Below are 25856 nucleotides of genomic sequence, written 5' to 3'. Positions count from 1 at the left end.
TTAAAGTGTTAATATTGCTTCATTTTCAATACATTACAGATCATATAGTTTAAGATACTGCATCACAGAAAAACGCAGGGCTAGAAAGGAAGGAGGGACAAAAGGAAAAAAGACAAAAAAACTGGCCAAGGTGATGCTATCTTGTTTGGAAGTAATGCTTTGCTATATTTCCCATTTGCAATCAGATAATACCATTTATTACATGGCGCAATTAGGACTTTTAATTAAACTTCTCATTGAGTGAAGCCGCGCTGTTGCGAAAAACTCAACCGTGGTGATTATTTCGATCAAATCTCTTGTGTAATATAATCACTGAAACATATTTTCCTTCGATGGGGGAGTAAACGTCCAATCAGGAACCAGTCCTGTAGGAAAACAAGTGCTGGGATTGGCTGAGACGCAGCACCGGTTTCAAGGCGCCCCGCGTTCTGTCGGGGGGAGGCTTGTGAATGGATGGGCGCCTGGAAACCGGTGGAATCTGCTCAGAGTGACGAGAGCGAGGCTCCGGACTTCCAACCGCCTGAGAGCCGACACTCCGAGAAGTCAAGTCGGGAGGAAAGAATTGGAATATAAACCTTTTAACGGTACGATTTAGGCGTCGAAACGAGAACTGACGCGTGTTTAAGACGCCGGTGGACTTTTCGAGTGAACGGTTTTATCTTCTTTTTTTTCCTCCGGAGAGAGTGGACTTATTTTCCATCGGAGAAGTGAGAGTGGGCTGCTCGGAGTCACTTACAAAGACCATCAAGAAGTCATGACACGACTGAGCTTCCATTTGGTTTTAACTTCCTAAAACACCGGAGAACTCGATCGCGACTGTCCCTACTCGAGTCACTCGGACTATTATGTACGTGTGGGGACACCAGATGTAGATTTGCATCGCTTTTCAGCTGTTTTTAAGTCGCCCCAGTTTGGATCAAAGTTTTTCATTCCCTCCCTCCCCCTCCTCCGCCTCCTCCTCCTCCTCCTCAACTATGGCGGCGGCCAGGTCCACCACTGGCTCCGTGCTCCTGCGGATCATGTGGCTAGTATGCGGACTGTCCTCACTCACTTCTGCTCAACATTACAACAGTGAGTCCGGTATCTCCGTGCCAGAACACGGCTTTTGCCAACCAATTTCGATCCCGCTCTGCACAGACATAGCCTACAACCAGACCATCATGCCGAACCTCCTGGGCCACACGAATCAGGAGGACGCAGGACTGGAGGTACACCAGTTCTACCCACTGGTAAAGGTTCAGTGCTCCGCGGATCTAAAGTTCTTCCTGTGCTCCATGTACGCGCCGGTGTGCACGGTTCTGGAGCAGGCCATCCCCCCTTGCCGGTCCCTGTGTGAGCGTGCACGTCAGGGATGTGAAGCCCTGATGAATAAATTCGGGTTCCAGTGGCCGGAGAGGCTCCGCTGCGAGGCTTTCCCCGTCCACGGGGCTGGTGAGATATGTGTGGGTCAGAACACGTCGGAACCCAGCAGCCCGGACTCCTCGTCTTCCTCTTATGCACCCGAAATTGTGACCCTTCCACCCAACATTGGCCGACCTAACCCCCGCCCGCCCCAGCACAGCCCGTACCACGAGTTCTCCTGCCCCCTGCAGCTGGAGGTGCCTTCATACCTGGGTTACCGATTCATGGGGGTCAAAGACTGCGGGGCTCCATGTGAGCCCACCAAGCCCACTGGTATCATGTATTTCGGAGAGGATGAGGTGAAATTCGGCCGGCTTTGGGTCGGTATCTGGTCCATCCTCTGCTGTGTGAGCACTTTATTCACGGTGCTGACATACTTGGTGGACATGAGGCGGTTCAGGTACCCGGAGAGGCCCATCATCTTCTTGTCCGGCTGCTACTTCATGGTGGCGGTCGCCTACGCTGCGGGATTTTTCCTGGAGGACAAAGTTGTTTGTGTGGATAAATTCAAGGATGACGGGTACCGGACTGTGGCCCAGGGGACCAAGAAGGAGGGCTGCACCATCCTCTTCATGGTGTTGTACTTTTTCGGAATGGCCAGCTCCATCTGGTGGGTGATTCTGTCCCTGACGTGGTTCCTCTCAGCTGGGATGAAATGGGGGCACGAAGCTATCGAGGCCAACTCCCAGTACTTCCACCTGGCCGCGTGGGCTGTGCCAGCCATCAAAACCATCACCATCCTCGCCATGGGCCAGGTGGACGGGGACGTCCTGACCGGGGTGTGTTTTGTCGGGATCTTCAATGTGGATGCGCTCCGGGGCTTCGTCCTGGCTCCGCTGTTCGTTTACCTGTTCATCGGTACGTCCTTCCTCCTGGCCGGTTTCGTCTCTCTCTTCCGGATCCGCACCATCATGAAGCACGACGGCACCAAGACGGAGAAGCTGGAGAAGCTGATGGTGCGAATCGGCGTGTTCAGCGTCCTCTACACGGTCCCGGCTACGATCGTGATCGCCTGTTACTTCTACGAGCAGGCCTTCAGGGAGCACTGGGAGCGGACCTGGCACATGCAGACCTGCAAGCGCTTCGCCGTCCCCTGCCCGGTTCACAACTTTGCCCCGATGACCCCTGACTTCACCGTGTTCATGATCAAATACCTGATGACCATGATAGTCGGAATCACCTCTGGCTTCTGGGTCTGGTCCGGGAAGACGCTTCAATCATGGCGGAGGTTCTACAAGCGTCTTAGCAACGGTAACCATGGAGAGACGACGGTTTAAAGTTTTCCTAGCATCGATGTGAAATCCGTAAAAATGAGGTCAGAAAGCTTTCATTTTTTTCTATTTTGGAAGTATTTTGTCAGTAGGTGTTTTTTTTTTCTATTTGTGACAGCAAGCCGTGTTGTTGAACACAAACTTGTCGATATCCATAGAAAACGGACAATTTGTTTTTCTTTTGGTTGCTTTTTTTGTTTTGTTTTTTTCCCAGACAGCTTTTGTATTTCTGGATTTTACATGGTATAAATGACCACACTGGTCCCTGGACTGTAACATTAATGCCGGACTTGAAGTTACTTTTAATATGAAACTCATTACTTATCCTTTTATATTACAAATTGAATGTACTCCTTGTCTATTTTTGTGTGAGTTTCTCCAAGGGAACAGAAAAGACTGATGTGCTTGCTGCAGCAAAAAGGTCAAAGGTTTGACCCCTGCAGCCACACCCCCTGACTGTGAATGCATTCAATAGTATGCCTGGATTATATATGTACATTTTAATTTACTCTGCTTTTAACTACAGACTGAAACGCTTTAAATTGTGTGTTAGATGTTAAATTACAATCTTGCCTGTTTCTTTGTTTTGTTTCTTTCAATCTGAAGAATAATTCAGCAGCTCAAGTCTTTATTTGTGCCAAGTGGCTGCCCAGAAATCTTCCAGAAAAACTCGTATTGCTTTAATTTTTGTTTTTCCACACTGTTGAATTATTGCTCCCGCATTGAATGTTCACTCCGAAGGTGAATGAAGTTACTGTATGTGTTGGTTTGCACAGCTTTTCTAAAGGTTAAAAAGTGTTAAAGAAGTGACTGTTCCACTTCAGGCCGCATTCAGACCGACTTGGGCGGTAGGTTGACGCAGCTGGAGAGCCAGCGCTGGCTAGAGAGTTGAGTCTGGCTCCAGTTCAGCCACTAGCGATCATGATGTCATGCGACAAGGCGCTGCATCAGCCAATCATTGCGAACACGTTCATCGCCCGGTGGATTACTTAAACGAAGCGCTACATTGGATACTGTACGTGATAATCTACCAGAGTAGCAGTAAAAGCCCGTCTGAGAGGGCTAAATACTAGCAAACAATCTGAATCCAACAAGCTTTCTCTTAAGTCTTAAACGGTCTCACTGGTACCTTCAAACAACAGGGCCCCGCCGACCCAAGGCTGGTTTTACCCTAACAGTTCAAGAGACCACACACACACACACACACCCGAGTTTCTCTGTGATGGTGATGCAACAGCTCATTGTCTGTGTCTGTGTGTGGTCCTTGAACTGTTGGAAGCCTCACCAGAGAGACATGTTTAATCTGTGGAAATGGTTGTTTTGGATGTTGAAACTTGTTTTATCCTGGATATTTAAAAAAAAAAAAAGACTGTACCCACTCAAACCTGCCATGCTCTCATAATTTCATTCTAAGTGTTAAAACTGTTTTCCTGAACCTTATCGTTCCCTCTGATGTTGCAGTCTAGTTTTTAATGATTCACTGTTGTTAGTGAGAAGCAGTCACAATACACAGAATGTCATTCATTTTCTGCGTGTCAAGAAATGATGTTTCTGCTCTCACGCCTAAAGTTCTCAATCATAAAAACACTACTAAGAAGCCACACAGTTTCTGAAAGTGTGCAGTGGAGCCTAATCACCAGTGATTGTATGGCAGGTCCCTCCAGCAACATGAAGAGTGACATGGCCTCAACAGTTTCAAAGGAGGCTCGCTAGAGAAGCTGTCCGATGCATCCCAGGGGTGCTTTTAAGATGAGTGCTGCTCATTTATGTAATCTAAGTCGGGTTTTTTTTTAATAAATGCATGCAAAAACATTAAGATTTTAACTACAAGTAGAAAAACACCACACAACATAAGGATGTCTTCGTTTGTTAGGGATTCAAGGCGGTAGAAAGTAACCTACGATGATGCAGTCCCATTCATATCTGACCCGAGCTCTCTAAATTCTGTTAAACACCTTTTTGTTGGTGACCTCACTGATTCCTTGACTCTGTACTGGTTCTAAAGCAGTTCTTTTTTTTTTATTTATGGAAATTATGTCACACGTCGTCTCAAGTCTTTAGTTTGCAGCTCATGGGCCTTTTCACCCCTGAAAACAGTTTCATAGCATGAAAACATAAACCAACCTTTAATTTGACTGTTTCAACCCTTTCATTGCAGCATTTTCCCTCTTAAAGCAGTTTTTCCAAGATAAAAAACAAAAATCCTTAGGTGCTGTAGTGTAGTGTTGAACAACAAGACACCTTTCAATACTTGCTAATGTTGATGGATTTCTGTCTGTGCCGTAAAAGAATCTAAAATTGTCATACGAGAATGAAATCACGGCTAATCCAGTGGAGACCGGAGCAGAAAAATGATTGTTTTTTTTTCCTAAGTCAGCTGCAAGGCAGCACATGATTGTCTGAAACTTTTGTTTCTCATCTTCTAGCACATTTCTCTACCTGCCTCATGTATAAATGAAAGAGTTCACATTGAGGAGACAATTTTTTTTTTAAAATTTTATCACTGCAACTGTGTCGTGAGTGCACATCTTAATGATAGAAAACACACTTTATATACTAATTTTCACAGTGTAACATTAAGGCAGTTTATATACAAGAAAATATTGGGTTTTTTTCTCCTGTGTGAATGTATGTAGGAAGGAGACGGCTCCACCACACCACCTCTGCAGTTGCAACCGACACAAAAACTCACCTCTTTGCTTTGCATCAATATGATTTCAGAAGGATTATGCGTGTGTGTGAGTGTGTGTATTTTCGTTGAAACATACGCAAGCTGCAACACACTCTGCTTTTAAAGGCATATTGTATTTATGGGGATACTCATTTTTTGTCTTTTTTTACTTGTTTTATTTTTAAAAATGAGATAAGTCTGTTGTATCTGTACAGTCTGAATAAAAGCGTTACGATTTGTAAAAAAGGTGGAATCCTGTGCTTTGTGTTCCGAGGAGAAGATGGACGCATGTTGACAGCTCAGTCTTGACCTTAAAATCCTGAGTTGACAAAACAGATTTTAATATTGGAGGAAGTGGACATTGAGCTCAACTTGTTTTGTCTTTATACACTTGATGTTTCCATTGTTAAATAGAGCAGAGGCGTAAGACTGGTCTGGATCTTGTTGCTCAGCTTTCCACCTAAACTTACGGTAATGGCTTCCTAGTAAAAATACTTTTAGTTCATGCAGACGCATGACTTATTAGACATCAGCCATGACACAGAGGCAACATTGTGAGTCGACCTAGCAGGAAACCTTGGCCGTCAGTAAAGAATGCAGTTCCTTCAATCCTGAATGTTACTGATACATGCAGGACTGAAACTAACAAATATTTTCATAATTATTTAATCTGATGGGCGTTTCTTTCAATCAAATGTTCTATGAAATGTTCAAAAAGAATGTAGAAAGGAACCATGGTGCTGGAACCTGAGAATGTATGACGTGAGTGACAGTTGTCAGAGTAGTTGCTGATTTCAGCTCTGTTTCAAAAGTTAAGCCGGGTACAAATTTAATGCTTTTAAAAGGTAACTTATAGTCAGATTGTGTTCAAGGGGCCAGAAGTAAAAGCATTTGTGTCATTATGTCCATTTTCAGGATAAAATGTGACAAGACTTTTTGAATTCATGCATTCATGTGTGATGTCACAATTCATTCTTTCAAAGGAACTTAAAGCCTGAGATTGTCTGTTCATCAGCAGAGAAGCACCTACTCAGAGCTGTGGCAAGCTCACAGTTTCTGATAGAGCAGTGCATACTCCAGGCAGATGCATGAACGGTTCATTCTCCCTGCTGGTGCTGACCAGAGTGAAAGGAGCAGAACTGAGAACAGAACTAGAACATACATCACTTCTGACCCCGGAGGGACAGCCTACATCCAAACTCAGAAACCCTCGTCACTATTAAATCAAGCTCATTTCAGCGTCACAGTGCACGTCACAATCCTAATGTCATTTAATTCAATGTACTTAATGTAGCAAAGTTCTACCAATAGTATAGGTGTATTTGCCTGAAGCACCTCAGTGACTTGGCTGTTACTCAACGAATGTCTGCTGAAATGACTTCGGAGAATAGAGCAGAGGTATATTCTCACACAGTGAATGATTAAAACAGATGTGCTAAATTATATTCCACACCATAAGCAGAAGGACTGAGAACACTTTTTAAAAGGATTGATGGAACTTGCTGTACTGATGGCGTCTGCAGTCGTGCAGGCCTGACACTGACCCCTGGTGGCCTCAACATGCTATAGCAATATAGCTGCAACGTGCTGCCTGTGTGTTTGTGTGTGTGTGTGTGCTTATTTGTGGTGACATATCAGCATTGTCAAAGACATGGTGTGAGCAGAAATATCTAGTGAAACAAAGTTATTCTGTGGGGTTTTACATCAGTGGTGTAATCTTTACTGGGAATGTGCCGCATGAAACTGCTGTGCTTCGTAATTTCAAATTATTGTCCTTAATCCTCAATAGTCAAAGCAACTGATGACTTTGACAGATATTTTTTTTTCTGATACAACTTGTTTTTTTCGTGGGAATGGTAAGGTTTGCATACAGTATTAATTAAAACACACACACCAAAAATGATGTGTTGTCTGCCGGGGTCTGTACCAACCCGACATGTTGTCTCATGCGTGGATGTGGCTGCGGCATCTCTGTTGCGTCACAGTGCTTCACTGATATTAGCAGGTTTTGACACATTCCCCTCATTAAATTGACAATGCAGCTGACTACACTGCTGTTTAAAAAAAAAATTCATTAATATCTGAGGATACCTGGTTAACACATAAAAGAAGGATTCAGTGTTCTCAGGTTTGGATTTGATCAGCAAGTCAAGTTTCTGATATTTTGCAGATTCAAATATAGGGAAAAAAAAGCATCTCTTTTGCTGTGGATTATTTCAGACAAATTAGGGCCATTGCAGTTAAATGAAAGTAGAGTTTTAAGATCTTAAATTAAGATCAGGCTGAGAAGCGTGGAAGCCTGCAACTGAGGAACAGAATTGAATGGTCAGAATGATCTCAGGAGAAATCAGCAGGATGAAGTATTTTGTATTTTCCTTCACCTCACCGCTAAACCCTGCACTTTCGTCCTTTTGCAAGAAAATGTGAAACACTCAAACAAACATTGTTTGTTTTCCACACAGCATCTCTAATTTATTTTCTATCAAAGAGAAATCTTTTACAGGACTCTTTTATCTTGGGTAGTTTCAATCCGTACATAAAGGGGGTGATCATTGGCTGGCAAACGAGGAGATACACCGAAAAAAGAACACGTAATTTATCCGGCACATGAGTGACACCAATCCTGGAATCAACAAAGTGGAAAATGCAGCCAAGAAACATGTTTGACAGTGAAACAATCTGAGGTGTGCAGGTGGTGATGGCTTTTTTTTTGTTTTCTGTGGACGTGTTTAAACAAACTGACAAAATCTTCAAGTACGAGACTGAAATGAAACAAAAAGGCACAAAGATGGATGTAAAGGCAAAAATTAGGTCTGACATGGTGTTATGTAAAGATACAGAACACGCTAGTTTAATGACTAAATGATGGTCACAGAACACTTTGTCAATAAGATTTCCGCATAATTCAATACCCATGACAAATGAAAACGGGATGATATAATTAATAAATGAATAAATCCATATGAGCAGAATGATAATGGCCACTTTTACTGTGCTCATAATGGCATTGTAGTGTAAAGGGTAACAGATGGAGACATATCTGTCATAAGCCATGGCTGCTAAACTGCAAAACTCAACAGAAGCGGACGTGTATATAAAACACATCTGCAGGAAACACCACGGAAGAGTCACTTCATGGAAATCTGAAAACATCTGGGAGAGCATAAGAGGATAGAGAGACGTGCTGCCACCTATTTCATTCACAAATAAATTACAAAGTAATATATACATCGGCTCATGCAGCCGTCTGTCCACATATATAACCACAATGAGGACGGAGTTGGCCACACATATAGAAAGGTACCATATCAGTATTATAACGAAGTACAAGTACTTTACCTGTCCAATGTTACCGTAGGCACCCAGCACAAAAGACACAATCTCAGTAGAGTTCTCCATTTCTTATTGAATGGTGGTAAAACACAGAGGCTACCAGCTACACCAACTCAGTAGTGGTGTCATTGACAGTTAACCTGAAAGAGGTCAGAGCCACAGGAAATAAAAACAGTTCTAATAATCCTCTCTGGGCTCCAAAGAAACAAAGCTGAATGAACCATGGCCATCAAGGGATGCAACAATAATAACAAGAGAACAGTGGATTATGATGCAGATAACGGCCCAAGCATGTTTGTTGCATTTAAACTAAAATCCTCAAAGCTCTCTTCCATCCTCATTCCTTCAATTTAGCCGCAGAGAATTTTTTTTTTTTACTCATCTGAGATGTCAGTATATGTGAGTAAGAACAGTAAGAATACAGTATTTGTACTTCACATGTAGGATCGCGGGTGTTCCAGTGAGCTCTCCAATGAGAGCATGCAGGTAGGAGCTGTAGCCCTCCCCTACACAGAACCACGCTGCTGTGAACTTTATATTGCTGTAAAGTAGGATGGGCTCCATGAGAGGCCCAAGGTAATACCAGCCTGGAGCGTTTGTGTCAAATACAGAAAGACTGCCTTCATGACCTCGCAGCCCTTTTGAACTCTCATTTGCACAAAGCAGACCATTATCTAAAAAAAAAAGTAGCAGATTTCAGATCAATGGCTATTATCATTTATTTTCCTGCTAAGTGTTAGCTTGCAAAGGTGGACCAAAGCATAGATGACAAAATCTACCAAACAAAAAAACAAAAACAAAAAAAAAACAGCAGCACCTATATTGTCTTTGGAAATTTTTAAAATTTCAAGTTTGTCTCAACCCTGTTGGCCATGTTTTATCATTCTTTTATCGAGGCTGTGATAACTTTTTCCTTCATTTGTTGGTTCCAATCACTCAAGGTCAAACAGAGAAGTTTACTATATGAGGGGGGGGGGGGGGGGGGGGGTTAACATCTGCACTAAAATAAAGCAGAATCCATCTTGCTAGATTGCTCTCCTCCTCTCCATCAACAGTTCCAGTTTCTTCCCTCTGGCTCCCTTCTTAGACTTCCATATGTACAAGACTATCAGATATAAACATTCATTAGTTCTCTCAGCTGTCTCCCTATTGAACTCCAAGAGGAAGACATAGTTTAAGATGATCTCTTCCTCTTGGACTTGGACTTAGTGCTGCTTCTAACAACCAACCCCCCCTTTCCCCTGTGGTTTTACATCTACACTTGTATTTATTATTTTATCCATACTGATCAAGTACTCTTATTCTGTTAATGCATTCATGATATTGAGAGACTGATGTGGCCTTATATGTTGCTCCCAGTGTCGCACAGCAATTGCCCCATTGGGGACAAATAATAAAGGATAGATTGACAAAAATAATAAAGGATTGATTGAGTTCTGACATGAACGCTTCAATGACTGCGTGGGGATACAGAATGGCTTCATGCAAGGATTGCGCTGGCCCATCGAACATTTGTGTACTGTTGGTGTGGGATCTATGAACAGCAAATATTGTAGCTGCTCAGTAGGGCAAAAAGACCCTTAAAAAAAAAAAAAGCAAAACATGTATATACATCTTTTAGACAACGTTCATCAACGAATCCTTGTCCTTTTCAGTCCATCTTTCCCACTGCGACACATACAGAAACAAAAACAGGGCTGCAACTAGCAAATATTCTCATGATTATTTAAAGCAATGAACAGTCTTTCATGCAGACGTGCAGAAGATAAAAAATAGAAAGGGAACTGGAAATTATATCATATGAGATCCTCGAAACTGACACTATCAAGCATGATGGGTTACAATCGATCAGCTGTCAGAGTAGCTGCTGATCTTTTACAAGTACAAAGCTAACAACAAAATGTGCGGATGCTCCATCATTTTAAACGAAATTTAATTAAGAGTCAAATCACTTAAACTTTCAAGAGTAAAATTACTTCGGGAGAGCGTACAATGCCAGGATCATATGCACTATCAGGCATGACTGGATTGTTTCTATTCACCAAGTTGCGGGTGACGTGAGAGCCGGTTTGGACCTTTTTTTCTTGACAAAACTTGGCCTACATCTGGATTCATTTGTTGAATATTGTTTATGTAGTAACCGAAATGTGCACACCAATCAAGAAATTTTTTTTTTTAACTCTATAATATGATAAGATAGAAATAAGCAAAGTACCTCAAAATTGATTACAGCTCTTGAGTAAATGTAGGTGGCCACATTCAACTACGGGTGTCAAGCATTACTGTGTGGCATGTATGGAGGACTGAAACTGCCAACATACATAATAAAGAAAGAAACATATTCATCAATATATCAATAAGGTCAGTCAAAATAATATTAGATATAAACTTAGGCACTGATAAAGTATGACAAAAAAATCGTATTTATGTTTTACGTGCTTTCACATTTTATATTGAATTTTATTTGTTTGCTTCTCCATGAGTTTAATTATTTCCCTTGCATCTCCCCCTCATTTAATTTCCCATTTATCATTTGTACCTTTGTTTTCTTTTTCACAATTTTCTATTTTTTTTATACCTTTATTACGTAGATGAGATGGCTGGAATTCAAGGTGTTTCATGGAGTTAACTATGGATACATGTCTTTACCTCAAACTGGTGGCTAGGACTTTACAGAAATACATTATTTTGGGGACATTAAGGGAAAATACAAAAATGCAAAGTAAAAATAATGATGTCAAATTAATCTGATAAATCTGTAAGGTAAAAAATAAGAGATTTTATGGTAAGGTTAATTATCGCAGGTAAGTAAATCCAGAGGAAAATTTTTAAAATTTGCAGGTTATGTTATGTTCATCAAGTGATTAATTCATTATTATAATTCAGTGTTATTGTTGGGCAATATATGGCATGTCAATACAGAAATTAATATGTAATTTAATGCATAAATATTAATTGGGTGTATTAAATGGAAGATCTTACTTTGTATTTTCCTTCACCTCACCGCTAAACCCTGCACTTTCGTCCTTTTGCAAGAAAATGTGAAACACTCAAACAAACATTGTTTGTTTTCCACACAGCATCTCTAATTTATTTTCTATCAAAGAGAAATCTTTTACAGGACTCTTTTATCTTGGGTAGTTTCAATCCGTACATAAAGGGGGTGATCATTGGCTGGCAAACGAGGAGATACACCGAAAAAAGAACACGTAATTTATCCGGCACATGAGTGACACCAATCCTGGAATCAACAAAGTGGAAAATGCAGCCAAGAAACAAGTTTGACACTGAAACTATCTGAGGTGTGCAGGTGGTGATGGCTTTTTTTTTGTTTTCTGTGGACGTGTTTAAACAAACTGACAAAATCTTCAAGTACGAGACTGAAATGAAACAAAAAGGCACAAAGATGGAAGTAAAGGCAAAAATTAAGTCTGACACGGTGTTATGTAAAGATACAGAACACGCTAGTTTAATGACTAAATGATGGTCACAGAACACCTTGTTAATAAGATTTCCGCATAATTCAATACCCATGACAAATGAAAACGGGATGATATAATTAATAAATGAATAAATCCATATGAGCAGAATGATAATGGCCACTTTTACTGTGCTCATAATGGCATTGTAGTGTAAAGGGTAACAGATGGAGACATATCTGTCATAAGCCATGGCTGCTAAACTGCAAAACTCAACAGAAGCGGACGTGTATATAAAACACATCTGCAGGAAACACCACGGAAGAGTCACTTCATGGAAATCTGAAAACATCTGGCAGAGCATAAGAGGATAGAGAGACGTGCTGCCACCTATTTCATTCACAAATAAATTACAAAGTAATATATACATCGGCTCATGCAGCCGTCTGTCCACATATATAACCACAATGAGGACGGAGTTGGCCACACATATAGAAAGGTACCATATCAGCATTATAACAAAGTACAAGTACTTTACCTGTCCAATGTTACCGTAGGCACCCAGCACAAAAGACACAATCTCAGTAGAGTTCTCCATTTCTTATTGAATGGTGGTAAAACACAGAGGCTACCAGCTACACCAACTCAGTAGTGGTGTCATTGACAGTTAACCTGAAAGAGGTCAGAGCCACAGGAAATAAAAACACTTCTAATAATCCTCTCTGGGCTCCAAAGAAACAGGCAACTCCATCAATTTGAATGTCTGAATTTGTCTAAAGTTGATTTTCTCGATGTCTAAAGAGCAAATCATGATGTCACAACACTGATCCCCGCAACAGCACACTGATGAAACATACATCATCACACAGATCACAACAACAAAGCTGAAAGGATCGAGGGCATCAAGGAACGCAACAATGATAACAACAGAACACTGACTTAGATGCAAATAATTGCTCAAACATGTCCGATTTTAAGCAAAAATCCTCAGTGCTCCTCCTCCATCTTCATTCCTTCCAGTCAGAAGCAGTTGTTTTTTTATTATCCTGACAAATATCAGTGCAACCTCACTCAATGTTTCACACGTATGTTTGCAGGCATCCCAGGACACTAAAACCTGCACATTCCAGCTACTTCTCTCCCCAAGACTGGAGCAGACAGATGCCTGTGCGGAACTTTATACTGCTGTAAAGTAGGTTGGGCTGCAGTAGAGGCCTGAGGTAATACAGGCCTGGAGGATTTGTAGGGCTGGAATCAACCAAAGACATTCTTGGTCGACTGAAGCCCTCAAATTTCGACTAAAAATCGACTAATTTTATATCTGAAAACTCTACTGTGTCAACTGTCAGCACAAAACCTGTTGAGGAATATTTAGACAATTGTTTTTGTCACGTCATCATAATTGACCGACGCTATCATTTGTCCTGCGCACAGAGCGAGACTGAACAGAGGAGCTCAGCATCGCGGCTGAGACACAAATAGACTTTTAAATTAAAACTTTACTCTTAAACACAAAAGGCCAGTCCACGGTAAGAATTTTTACAATTACAACAAAACAATTATTAGACTAAAACATTGAAAAATCAATGATTGATAAGTTCATACACTCAAAACTGACAGGGCAACCTAAGTATATATGTATATCATATATATGTATATCATACACTGTATATATATATATATATGATATACATATATACATATATGATATACATATGTATATATATATACATATATATACATATGTATATATATACATATGTATATATATATGTAATATATATATAATCTTGAGTCAGTGTTGCCGTGTTTCATAAAGCAATAACAAAGTAGGACACAACAGGTGTATAGCTTCTTGAAGTTACATTTTGTTACCGTCTTAAAATAATTGCCTATATCATTTGACAAAATTATCTTTTTGCTTGAATCAGCTCGTCATGATGTTTTGTCTCAGTTTTTGGTTTAAAAAAAAGAAAAAAAAGACAAACGGTTATTTTAAGAATGCATTGATTTATGATATACCACTATTGACCACTTGGGGGCAAAACATCCCAGCAAATTGAAACACACATGCAAGTACAGGGGCTACGGAGAGATGTCAGACCACCTCAGTGTTTTCTTATTATACTGTATCGAACATCTAGTTGCAATTTTTTTCTACAGCAGAAAACCACTGGATTCTTATGAAAGGATAATTCTGATTTGGATTAGATTTTTGGAACTGAATCCTGGTTTTCACCTTAGTGACTTGCATTCTTGCATGCGAGTCTGGCTGCACCCTTCAAGATATATTACTGATTTTTAGTGAAGAGGAATATCTGTCTGGCTACTCTATCAGAAAGGCCTAAATGACTGTATTACATGGTTTATGTCTTAAACATGGACACGTAAAGAGAGGGACGCAGTGTGAGAACAAGTTTTCACAAGAACATCTGAAGCAGGGGACCAAACTGGAGACGTGGAGCTTCCATTGCTTTCCCCCTCACTCCTCCCCCTTGTTTCCTGTGCACCAACATGGCGAACGAGAGCGAGAAGTTTGTTTCTAAGAAAGTAGTATCGTGGTTTGGAACTGGTTTGGGTTTGCAGTGACAGACGTTGAACAAGTGACTGAACGCTGCAAAGTTTGTCTTAAGCCCATTGCAACAAAAGGCAGCAGCACATCGAATTTATTTCAGCATCTAAAACAGGGGCGTTCAGGCGAGTGGGAGAAATGCCGCTGTTTGCAAGGGGAACAGGACCGCTATAACTGACAAACTCACAAAAAAAAAACAGCTTCCTGTGGTGGAATCATTTACCCACGGGAAAAAAATCTGAAAAAATCATGAAAAGAATTTTTTGTGAAAAAATCTGAGATTTTATCTTTCGTCCATATTGCCCAGGCCTATATATGTGTTGGCCCTGCGATGGACTGGCAACCCATCCAGGGTGAACCTCGCCTCTCACGTGAAAGCTGCTAGGATAGGCTCCAGTCCCCCCCCCCCCCCCCGACGACCCTTAACAGGATAAGCAGTGAAAAATGGATGGATGGATGCATTACAAACTGTTGACAATAGTTTTGTCTGGTTTCATCAGCTCATCAGGAAAATATTCGAAAAATCCTCCATTATTTTTACCATCTACATCAGAATTTATACTTCAAAACTCAAGATTGAGGACACCACAGACTATATATGAAGTCATCGTGAAAACAACATCAACACAGTGGTTTCTTCCTTTATTTAAGATTATATCTATGCAACTAACAAACACTTTAATGGCTTAACTTGGCTTAACCATGGAGAAAAATTGATGTTTTCTTGTTATTGATAAGATAGTTAACTAGCTGATGAAATGTTCATCTATTGTGATGCCATTTCACAGGGGCACCGACCTACAGTGAGTAAACACGATGATTAAACCTCAGGGTCATTAGTCCACCATGTCTCTTGATCCCCAGGACATCAATTTATTGTTGATCCCATACTCTGGGACCAGCCGTTTCCATGCAGAACAAACATGAGGCTTCGTCCCTCTGCACTTACGTTTGATACAAGACGACACTCTTGATAAACGGCACACGTATATTCTCCATGGGGTTGATGACAGCCTTTGACACACTTAGCAGAGTTTTCACATGTTTTGAATGAAGTTTACTGTCCTTAACAGCTAGTTTTCATACGCACAGAAGTAACGTGTGTTTTGATGACCTTCAGGGGATTTCCATGGCACTTTTTTTAATGATGCCCTCTTCCACTTTTGTTTGCCTTTTCACTCAGTCCGCTCAAGTACTCTGGCAGGACCCACCATGTTGACCACAGATGAAATCCAATCATGTCAATCGAGGTGTACATCACAACATTTAAAAAAACAATCATGGTCCTCTCACTATGATATTTAAAAATAGAACGAGATAGACACACATTTAAGTAGGTACATTGGTTCAACGCCTGGGGAAAAAAAGCCCTTCACACAACATCCTGGCAGTTGTGGGTGCCAAATTTGTCTTTATACTCCTTCTCTTCTCTGAGAAGAAACTGTCTCCTGTAGATTCACATCAACTAGCAATTGTGCTTCACTATGGCACAGGGAAAACGGGCCAGCTGAGTGCACTCTAAGAATATGGCTCCTTAAATTTGATTTGAATTTGAGATAGAAGATTATTCAAGAATCAGCAGCATCAAGGAATGTAACCCTAACCCCGGAAGCAGCAACAGAAACTCCCCAGTCAGTTGGGACACAAGTGAGACACTGTGAGGAGTGATTGTGAGGAGGATCCAAGAGACCTGAGGGCTATGAACTTCTCAGCTCAGTAATATACTGTGGAGCAATAAATTCAGGTAGTTAAATAGTAAAATTCTTTCAATGCATCCAGAATTTCACAAGGTCAGTACCAACATTGGCCATGGTTCTTGGCTGATCTTTCAATAAAAACACAACTGACAAGTTTCATAAATTAGTTCAGTAAGTGTCCAAGAACTCACTAAGAGTCATTACTCTCAGGTAATATCGGTTATGGAAACTGCGCGTTTTCTGTGAGAAACACAATGTAGGGTTTTCTGCAAGACAAAAAAAAAACACATGGAAGCATGTAAAAAGAAAATAAAAGAGGCACGAAAATTGAACCTCGAGGGATGCCAGATTGTTACTGACACCTATTGTAACTGAGAAGGCTCTTTTCTCTCAAGAAAGCGTATCCTCCCCAGAATAATATCCAAATATAAGTGATTAAAACAATCTACAATCATGTATATGTGACGGATGCCATCTAGTGGCCTATGAATTATGACCACACAAAAAAAGGACGTCACTAGACGTTAATAAAGATGGAGAAAAATCCGTATGCATTGGTGAAAGGAGTGGTCAGCTCATGACAAATATTTTTTTAAAAGTTGCTTTCGGCACCACAATACTCATATAGAGTTTAAGGAAGCAATAAAAAAGAGCTGCACGTTACTCATGTATAATTCAAAGCAAGAACCACTTAAGCTGAGAAGATATATTCATATTTACTGAGCAGAACAGATTTGTGGTACTTTACCGAATAAGTACTACCACGAGCTGCTGTACTTTTTTGTCCTCATTGACTCATGGGAATCAATTGTGACATCTGACCTCGGAAAACAACACTGACATAAGGTACTGCATAGAACACAAAACATGAGCGGGAACAATATTATATCCTTTGGGGAATAATTAAAAGCTGGAGATTTAGTGAATCTACTTACTGACTGGATCTTGATAACACTCACTAAAGAATAAAAGAAGTTCCAGGGTTGGACAGGTGGACACTGTTGCATCTTTTTTATTACAAGTCAACAGAGAAGGCAGAGACAACTTTCCAATGGTGTTTTTGTTTTTTGTTTTTTTTTAAGAATGGGTAAACAATGTCCAACGCAACGACAGTGAATGCCTTTTCTGTATCAGATTGAGTGATACAACAGAAAAGCACAGAATAATGCTTTTCTGCCTAACTATGTTGTGCTACAGTTTGATTCTGCTTGTAAATGGTATTCTTATTGTTACTATCATGAAGGAGGAAAAACTTCATGAACCTATGTACTTCTTCCAATGTAATCTTTGCATAAATAGTCTTTATGGGACTGCTGCCTTTTACCCAAAATTTCTTATGGATCTATTGTCTAACACTCAGGTCATAGCTTACAGTAGTTGTATTGTGCAGTAGTGTATTGTTTGTTATTTACTCCTATGCAGCACTTGAGTTCTCTTTTCTGTCAGCGATGGCCTATGACAGACAGACAGACTACTTTATTAATCCCTTTTGGACGTTCCGCCAGGGAAATTGCACTCTCCTCAACATACATTCACAGCACTGTTACCATAGAATAGACTAAAAATAGCAAAGAAGAGAAAACAAAGACTACAAATATATATATATATATACATATATATATATATATATATATATATATATATATATATATATATATATATATGCATATATACATGTGCGTGTGCCCGTGTGTACCTGGATGGTTATGTATATGACCGCTATGTAGCGATATGTCGACCTCTGGAGTATCGCTCCATGATGAGTAAAAAATAGGATTGTTTATCTGGTGGCTTTCTCCATACTTGTCCCTCTGCTTTGTCATTGTATGGTGACACTAATACACACACACATATACATATGTATGTATATGTGTATATGTGTGTGTGGATATATATATATATATATATATATATATATATATATATATATATATATATATATATATATAGATAGATATATATATATATAGATAGATAGATATAATACATCATTATATGATGTATAATACATCATATAATGATACCATGAAATAAGAGACATTTATCAACATTAAACAGAACATTATTGTAGCAATTCATTAAAATACTCTGTGGTTCACTGGCCTACCTGTGTGTGTGTGTGTGCGTTCATGTGTGTATGTGTGTGTGTGGAGGCTTAGACTTAGACTTGCTTTATTGTCAAAAAATGTATTACTACAGGTTTTCCATGTAGAGTGTGTGTGTGTGTGTGTGTGTGTGTGTGTGTGTGTGTGTGTGTGTGTGTGTGTGTGTGTGTGTGTGTCTCAGGGTGGGGCAAGGGGTTATCTGTACATACTGTCACAGGAATTACCTGGCATCAAATTACTCAGGAGACATAACTGATGAATGGCTTCTGAGCACTTGTGTGTATTTGCGATGCCACGGAGAGACGAGTGGACAACAGTGTCCAATGATGAAACCTGATCTCCAGGCTGACTTCATGTTGTCACCATTCTCAGAGGCCCAGAGCTGTGCTGGATGTCATTAATGCCACCTCCCTGGTGTACTGCATGGACACACAACAAGACAACAGTACACCAGTCCGGTTACAGCCACCTCGATATGATCAAGCCGCCACTGTAAGTAGCCTCAAGGGACTTCTGACGGAGAAGTGTTTTGATGCGGTTATATGAAAGTAATCCATGATGTCATATTTTACACATTTCTTTTTTTCTATGTTCCAAGTGAATGACTTTGCCTATTGACATTAAAAGTTGTCAATAAACTCTAAAACAATCCCATCACACTGTGCTTGTTGCCTTTCAATGCTTTTAATGCATAATGCTGACGTTATTTCACTCGATGGTCAGTCAAATGTCTTTTGAGTTAAGAGCAAGGTGACGAGTGCAGCTATCAGCAATGTAGTGTTGAGTTTTCATGAATATTTGACTCATGGAAATCACCAATGCAATCGTCTCAAGCTAGACATCCCCCAACTTGATTCCCCCTTGTAAACACAGAAACAAGAGTATTCCTTGGCAGAGCAACATCAGACATTAGTCCTGCTACACACCCTGCCAGCAGAGAACGCTAGCATGTTATATCTGCTCCCAGCTTCTGGTGACCCGACAGTCACCCCTCACAATCCCCATCAACCGTAGCAGCTCAAGGCTGGGTCGCCAAGCTTGGACCCTCACAATGTGAGGGTCTGACTCATTAGGACACCCCCAACCAAAGACTGATGGGCTTAATGCTTCACACGGTTCTTTTTAGGGCAGCGGATGCTAACAGCAGAAAAAGTGATTAGATCCCGGGAATTCCCCAGTGGCTGGTTCCTCTTAAAAAGTTCCTACAACCGTTTAGTCTGAAAACGCATCTCTCTACAACACCAGAACAGAAGGTGAATAAGTAATGTAAGCAAAGGTTCCCTTGGAATGATATTGACAGACACTGTCAAGAACAATCAAAGCTGGTCAGTAAGGTTACAACCATTTTGCGGTTCCTGGTTATAGCGTTCTCACTTAACAGTGGAAAAACATATTACTCTGGCTCCCATCAATCATTTTAACAAATGAGGCCTGGAAAATGGGGCCCTCTGAATTTAGAATGATTGCTTAAACAAATTCAGCGTCCGTTTTAGCTTTTGCATGGCCTTTTACGAGTAACACTTTGAAACAGCCATCATGTCTCACATGAATATGTTCAAAGTCAAGGGAACGCATGCCAGTCCCCACATAAAAACCAGTATAGTGTATAGCGTCCATAGGCTGACTTTTGGCGTCCACATAAAACCAAAAATAATCTGAAACAATAAACCAGAGATCTCCACTGAACAAGACTGGATGATGAGAATAAAGAGCAGATCACACAACCCTGTTACCAAGTTTACGAATGTTAAAGTAGTGGACATGCAATTCTACAATAAGCAGTATACAGTTGGTTAAATACTTACTGGAACTACACTGGTCTAGTTCGTCGTCGTCGTCCTCCTCTGCTTCATCCGGTGGGTCCGGGTCGCGGGGGCAGCAGTCTCAGCTAGGAAGCCCAGACTTTCCTCTCCCCAGCCACTTCAACCAGCTCTTCCGGGAGGATCCCGAGGCGTTCCCAGGCCAGCCGAGAGATATAATCCCTCCACCGTGTCCTGGGTCGGCCTCGAGGCCTCCTCCCAGTTGGACATGTCTGGAAAACCTCCAGAGGGAGGCTTCCAGGAGGCATTCTCACCAGATGCCCGAACCACCTCAACTGGCTCCTCTCGACATGGAGGAGCAGCGGTTCTACTCTGAGTCCCTCCCGAATGACTGAGCTTCTCACCCTATCTCTAAGGGAGAGCCCAGCCACCCTGCGGAGGAAACTCATTTCGGCCGCTTGTATTCGCGATCTTGTTCTTTCGGTCATTACCCAAAGCTCATGACCATAGGTGAGGATTAAAACGTAGATTGACCGGTAAATCAAGAGCCTCGCCTTTTGGCTAAGCTCCCTCTTCACCACAACAGACTGGTTTAGCACCCGCAAGACTGCGGATGCCGCCCCAATACGCCTGTCAATCTCCCGCTCCATCTTACCCTCACTCGTGAACAAGACCCCGAGATACTTAAACTCCTCCACCTGAGGCAAGACCTCCCCCCCGACCAGGAGTGGGCAAACCACCCTTTTCCGGCTGAGGACCATGGCCTCAGACTTGGAGGTGCTGATTCTCATCCCAGCCGCTTCACATTCGGCTGCAAACTGTCCCAGCGAGAGCTGGAGGTCGTGGCCCGATGGCGCTAAGAGGACCATGTCGTCTGCAAACAGCAGAGACGACACCCTCCCGCCACCAAACTCGACCCCCTCCACCACCCGGCTGCGCCTAGAAATTCTGTCCATAAAAGTTATGAACAGAACCGGTGACAAAGGGCAGCCTTGGCGGAGTCCAACCCTCACTGGGAACAAGTCCGAATTACTACCAGCCACGCGGACCAGACTCTCACTCCTCCGGTAGAATGACCGAATGGCCCTTTGTAAAGGGCCATCCACCCCGTACTCCCGGAGTACCCCCCACAGTATGCTCCTGGGAACACGGTTGTAAGCCTTCTCCAAGTCCACAAAGCACATGTGGACTGGTTGGGCAAACTCCCATGCCCCCTCCAGCACCCTAGCGAGGGTGAAGAGCTGATCCACGGTTCCACGGCTAGGACGAAAACCACACTGCTCCTCCTCGATCTGAGGTTCGACTATCGCCCTGACCCTCCTCTCCAGTACCCTCCAGTACCTTACCAGTGAGGCTGAGAAGTGTGATCCCCCGATAGTTGGAACACACCCTCTGGTCCCCTTTCTTAAAAACAAGGACCACCACCCCGGTCTGCCATTCCAAAGGCACTTCCCCCGATGTCCACGCAATGTTGCAGAGACGTGTCAGCCAAGACAGCCCCACTACATCCAGAACCTTGAGATACCCAGGGCGGATCTCATCCACCCCCGGGGCTCTGCCACCGCGGAGTTGTTTAACTGCCTCGGCGACTTCTGCCCCGGAGATTGGACGACCCCCCCCAAGCACTCCCAAGACTCTGTCTCCTCCACGGAGTACGTGCTGGTGGGATTGAGGAGTTCCTCAAAGTATTCCTTCCACCGCCCAATTATCTCCCCAGTTGACGTCAGCAGCCTCCCACCCCCACTGTAAACAGTGTTGGCAAGTTGCCGCCTTCCCCCCCTGAGGCGACGGACGGTTTGCCAGAACCTTTTTGGAGCCGACCGATAGTCATTCTCCATGGCCTCACCGAACTCTTCCCACGCCCGAGTTTTTGCCTTGGCGACCGCCACAGCTGCACACCGTTTGGCCTGCCGGTACTGGTCAGCTGCCTCTGTAGACCCACAGGCCAGCCATGCCCTGTAAGCCTCCTTCTTTAGCCTGACGGCTCCCCTCACCTCTGGTGTCCACCAGCGGGTTCGGGGATTACCCCCGCGGCCGGCCCCAGCAGCCTTGCAGCCACAGCTCACCGCAGCCGCCTCGACAATGGCAGAGCGGAACATGGCCCATTCGGACTCAATGTCCCCCACTATCCCCAGGATGTGATCAAAGCTCTGCCGGAGGTGGGAGTTAAAGATCGTTCTGACTGGTTCTTCTGCCAGGCGTTCCCAACAAACCCTCACTACTCGTTTGGGCCTGCCAGGTCTGCGCGGCGTCTTCCCCTGCCATCTGATCCAACTCACCACCAGGTGGTGATCAGTTGACAGCTCAGCTCCTCTCTTCAACCGAGTGTCCAGAACATGCGGTCGCAGGTCAAATGATACGACTATAAAATCGCTCATAGACCTGCGACCTAGGATGTCCTGGTGCCATGTGCACTGGTGGGCATCCTTATGTTCGAACATGGTGTTCGTTATGGCCAAACTGCGACTTGCACAGAAGTCCAATAACTGAACACCACTTGGGTTCAGGTCGGGCCTGCCATTCCTCCCAATCACACCCCTCCAGGTCATGCTGTCGTTGCCCACGTGAGCGTTGAAGTCTCCCAGTACAACAATGGAGTCCCCAGCCAGGGCACCATCCAGTACCCTTCCCAAGGACTCCAAAAAGGGTGGGTACTCTGAACTGGTGTTCGGCGCATACGCCCAGACCACAGTCAGGACCCGTTCCCCGACCCGGAGGCGCAGGGAAGCAACCCTTTCGTCCACGGGGGTAAACCCCAACGTACAGGCAGAGAGTCGAGGGGCAACCAAAAAGCCCACCCCCGCCCTCCGCCTCTCACCCGGAGCAACTCCAGCAAAAGAGAAAGTCCAACCCCTCTCAAGGACTCGGGTTCCGGACCCAGAGCTATGTGTTGAGGTGAGGCCGACTATATCTAGCCGGTAACGCTCAACCTCTTCCACCAGCTCCAGCTCCTTCCCCACCAGAGAGGTAACGTTCCATGTCCCAAAAGCCAGCTTCCATGTATGTGGTTCAGACAGCCGAGGCACCCGCCTAGAACTGCCACCCAAACCACATTGCACCGGACCCCTCCGGTTCCCCCGATGAGTGGTGAGTCCAAGGGAGGACGTGCCTGTGTCTCCTTTTCGGGCTGGGCCCGGCCGGGCCCCACAGACCAAGGCCCGGCCACCAGGCGCTCGCCTTCGAGCCCCCACCCCAGGCCTGGCTCCAGGGCGGGGCCCCGGTGCCCCTCCGGGCAGGGAACACACTACACTTGCTGTTTTTTCCATGAGGAGGTCTGTTGAACCGTTCTTTGTCTGGCCCTTCGCCTAGGACCAGTCTGCCTTGGGTAACCCTACCAGGGGCAAAATGCCCCTGACAGCATAGCTCCTAGGGTCACTAGGGCACTCAAACTCCTCCACGGTAAGGTGACGGTTCCAGGAGGAGTTTTCACATTCAGAAAACTATACTTTTTAGGGTAAAAGTGGTCATAATATATTTTATTCTGTACAGCAAGTACGCGGTAAATTAACTGAACTTGTAAGTATCCTGTTAGATTGGTCATGACTCATGATTCTGGCCTACATCTCAGTTTATGAAGCTACACTTTGAAGTACACTGTAAGGAAACTTACAGAGACTCGTACAAGTCTACTTGAAAAGTAGGCGTGAACAATATCCATTGTTAAAAAACTTGAACATACGTTATCAGGAAATGTCCGTCTCAGGAGAGAACAAGAACAAATGTGGTGAAGTCTGCAAGGCTCGACATGATAAAGTAAGGTGAACACCTAGCAGAGGCCACAGTTGTGGGATGTCTGCGCAAACATTTCATTGAAACAGAGCTGAAATATTTTCTCTGACTTTTTCTCTCAAAACAGACTGGCAGAATGGGTAATGCTACTCACTCTTTTTACTTTAACCTCACCCTCTTCTTGAACATCGGACACTACCGCTATCCAGCCTTTGTCTTTTGCCTCCTGATCTACAGCTTCATCGTGTTTGCTAATCTGTTCATCATTCTAATCATTTCATGGGAGAAAACACTTCATGAGCCAATGTACATTTTTATTGCAGTTTTGTCTGTTAACTCTCTGTATGGTTCCTCTGGTTTCCTCCCCAGATTCCTCATTGACATTCTGTCTGATTCTCATTTCATCTCGCGTCCGGCTTGTTTCACTCAGATCTTTTTTATCTATTCATATGCTTTTTTTGAAGTGACCACTCTCAGCATTATGGCATATGATAGGTACGTTGCTGTATGTCATCCTTTACACTACCACAGGAAGATGACCAGTAAAACTGTTAGCGTCCTAATATTATTTGCTGTAATCTGTCCAATCTGTTATCTTACAGGAACCACTATTATGATTGTTGTGCTTCCTCTGTGTGGTCACAACATAGAAAGGGTTTACTGTGCCAGCTGGAACATTGTAAAATTGTCATGCATTGCCAATGCATTAAACAATACTGTTGCTATGTTCTGGGCTATATTCATAGCTTTTCTTCCATTTGGGTTTATCTTGTTCACGTATGTGAGAATTGTGGCTGCTTGTTGGAAAAAAGCATCAGAGGTCAGAGGAAAAGTATTACACAGTTGTCTTCCACACGTTATTTCATTTATGATTTATTCCGTCACATCATTCAGTGATGCTGCCCTGAGCCGGCAAAATCTCAAAGATATAAATCCATTTGTGGCGATAATTTTGTCGATCGAATTTGTCGTCATTCCTCCGTTAATGAATCCTCTTGTCTATGGTCTTAAACTACCAGAAATTAGAAAACACATTTTCAGGATTTTAAGCTTAAAACCCAAAATCCCAAAGAACTCCATCAGAACCCTACCAGAGCCTCCACCATTAACGTGAGTGTTCTTTGTTGATATAATAAATGATAATAGAACATCTGATGTGGCAAAATTATCCACAAAACCCTCAACAACAATGTTTCTACTGTCTCTGTCAGATTTGTTACACCAACATAACAGGGGGCAAGGAAAGTGCTTCACTTCTTAATAAAAGCATTATTCACTCAAACTCATGATGAATCTGGTCTATGATGTGTGGTGTTAATTATAGTGTCCATTGATAATAGAAAAAGACTTGTTCTATGTTCACGATTGCTTTTCAGGTGTCTCAGATCAACTTTGATCAAGAACATAATCTGTTAAGTTAAAACTTTGAAGAGATGAAATTGAATCTTGTTTTCAAGTGTCAATGTCTTGTTTGCAAACGCAAAAAACCTTTTTGAAACATAAAAAATCTTGTCCGCAAACATTTATTTTCCTTTTTCTAATACTAACACCTTGGAGATGTGCCTGGTTTCCTGGGACTCGTTCTCTCAGTTTCCCCCCACTTCCTTGAGAATAACCCATTTTGAAAATACTGTAAATTTGGGATTACCAGGCAACGGATATTTTTTGCTGAAATATGGTATTTTTTTGGACTGTTAAAAATAAAAGAAACAAAATGAACGAAATAAATAAATAAATAAATAAAATCCTTCCTCAAAAACCACGACAAGACTCAAACTGTGGATGTGGGACATGTAGTCTAGGGGAATGCATGCCAGCCCTCCCAAAAAAGTACACCTAAATGTAATTATACTTAATAAACTTGTGTAAAATTCAAGTTTATTTTCAAAGTTACGTGC

The 25856-nt window shown here is 42.6% G+C and overlaps 4 protein-coding genes across 4 annotated transcripts; 2 read left to right on the top strand and 2 right to left on the bottom strand.

Moving 5' to 3' along the window:
* The first annotated feature begins 445 nt into the window (after positions 1 to 445).
* LOC147251870 (frizzled-7-A-like) lies at positions 446 to 5583 on the top strand. The gene has a single exon (XM_086219812.1). The coding sequence runs from the start codon at positions 975 to 977 to the stop codon at positions 2676 to 2678; it is 1704 nt and encodes a 567-aa protein (XP_086075938.1). The 5' UTR covers positions 446 to 974; the 3' UTR covers positions 2679 to 5583.
* Positions 5584 to 7711: 2128 nt separating this feature from the next.
* LOC147251869 (olfactory receptor 2F1-like) lies at positions 7712 to 8810 on the bottom strand. The gene has a single exon (XM_086221172.1). The coding sequence runs from the start codon at positions 8740 to 8742 to the stop codon at positions 7816 to 7818; it is 927 nt and encodes a 308-aa protein (XP_086077298.1). The 5' UTR covers positions 8743 to 8810; the 3' UTR covers positions 7712 to 7815.
* Positions 8811 to 11766: 2956 nt separating this feature from the next.
* On the bottom strand, positions 11767 to 12693 carry LOC147251868 (olfactory receptor 2F1-like). Its single transcript, XM_086221130.1, has one exon. The coding sequence runs from the start codon at positions 12691 to 12693 to the stop codon at positions 11767 to 11769; it is 927 nt and encodes a 308-aa protein (XP_086077256.1).
* A 1916-nt stretch (positions 12694 to 14609) lies between these two features.
* On the top strand, positions 14610 to 25379 carry LOC147251867 (olfactory receptor 4K5-like). Its single transcript, XM_086221129.1, has 4 exons — positions 14610 to 14629; positions 17499 to 17748; positions 24389 to 24676; positions 25335 to 25379. Exons 1-4 carry the CDS (start codon positions 14610 to 14612, stop codon positions 25377 to 25379), a joined length of 603 nt encoding a protein of 200 aa, XP_086077255.1.
* The last annotated feature ends 477 nt before the right edge of the window (positions 25380 to 25856 follow it).

Source organism: Aulostomus chinensis, chromosome 12, assembly GCF_037954235.1.
Source record: "Aulostomus chinensis isolate RoL2024-O1b breed Wild chromosome 12, RoL_Achi_v1.0, whole genome shotgun sequence".
Classification (NCBI taxonomy): Eukaryota; Metazoa; Chordata; class Actinopteri; order Syngnathiformes; family Aulostomidae; genus Aulostomus; species Aulostomus chinensis.
Note: the sequence above shows the minus strand (reverse complement) of the source record. Positions and strands in the feature narration are given on the sequence as shown.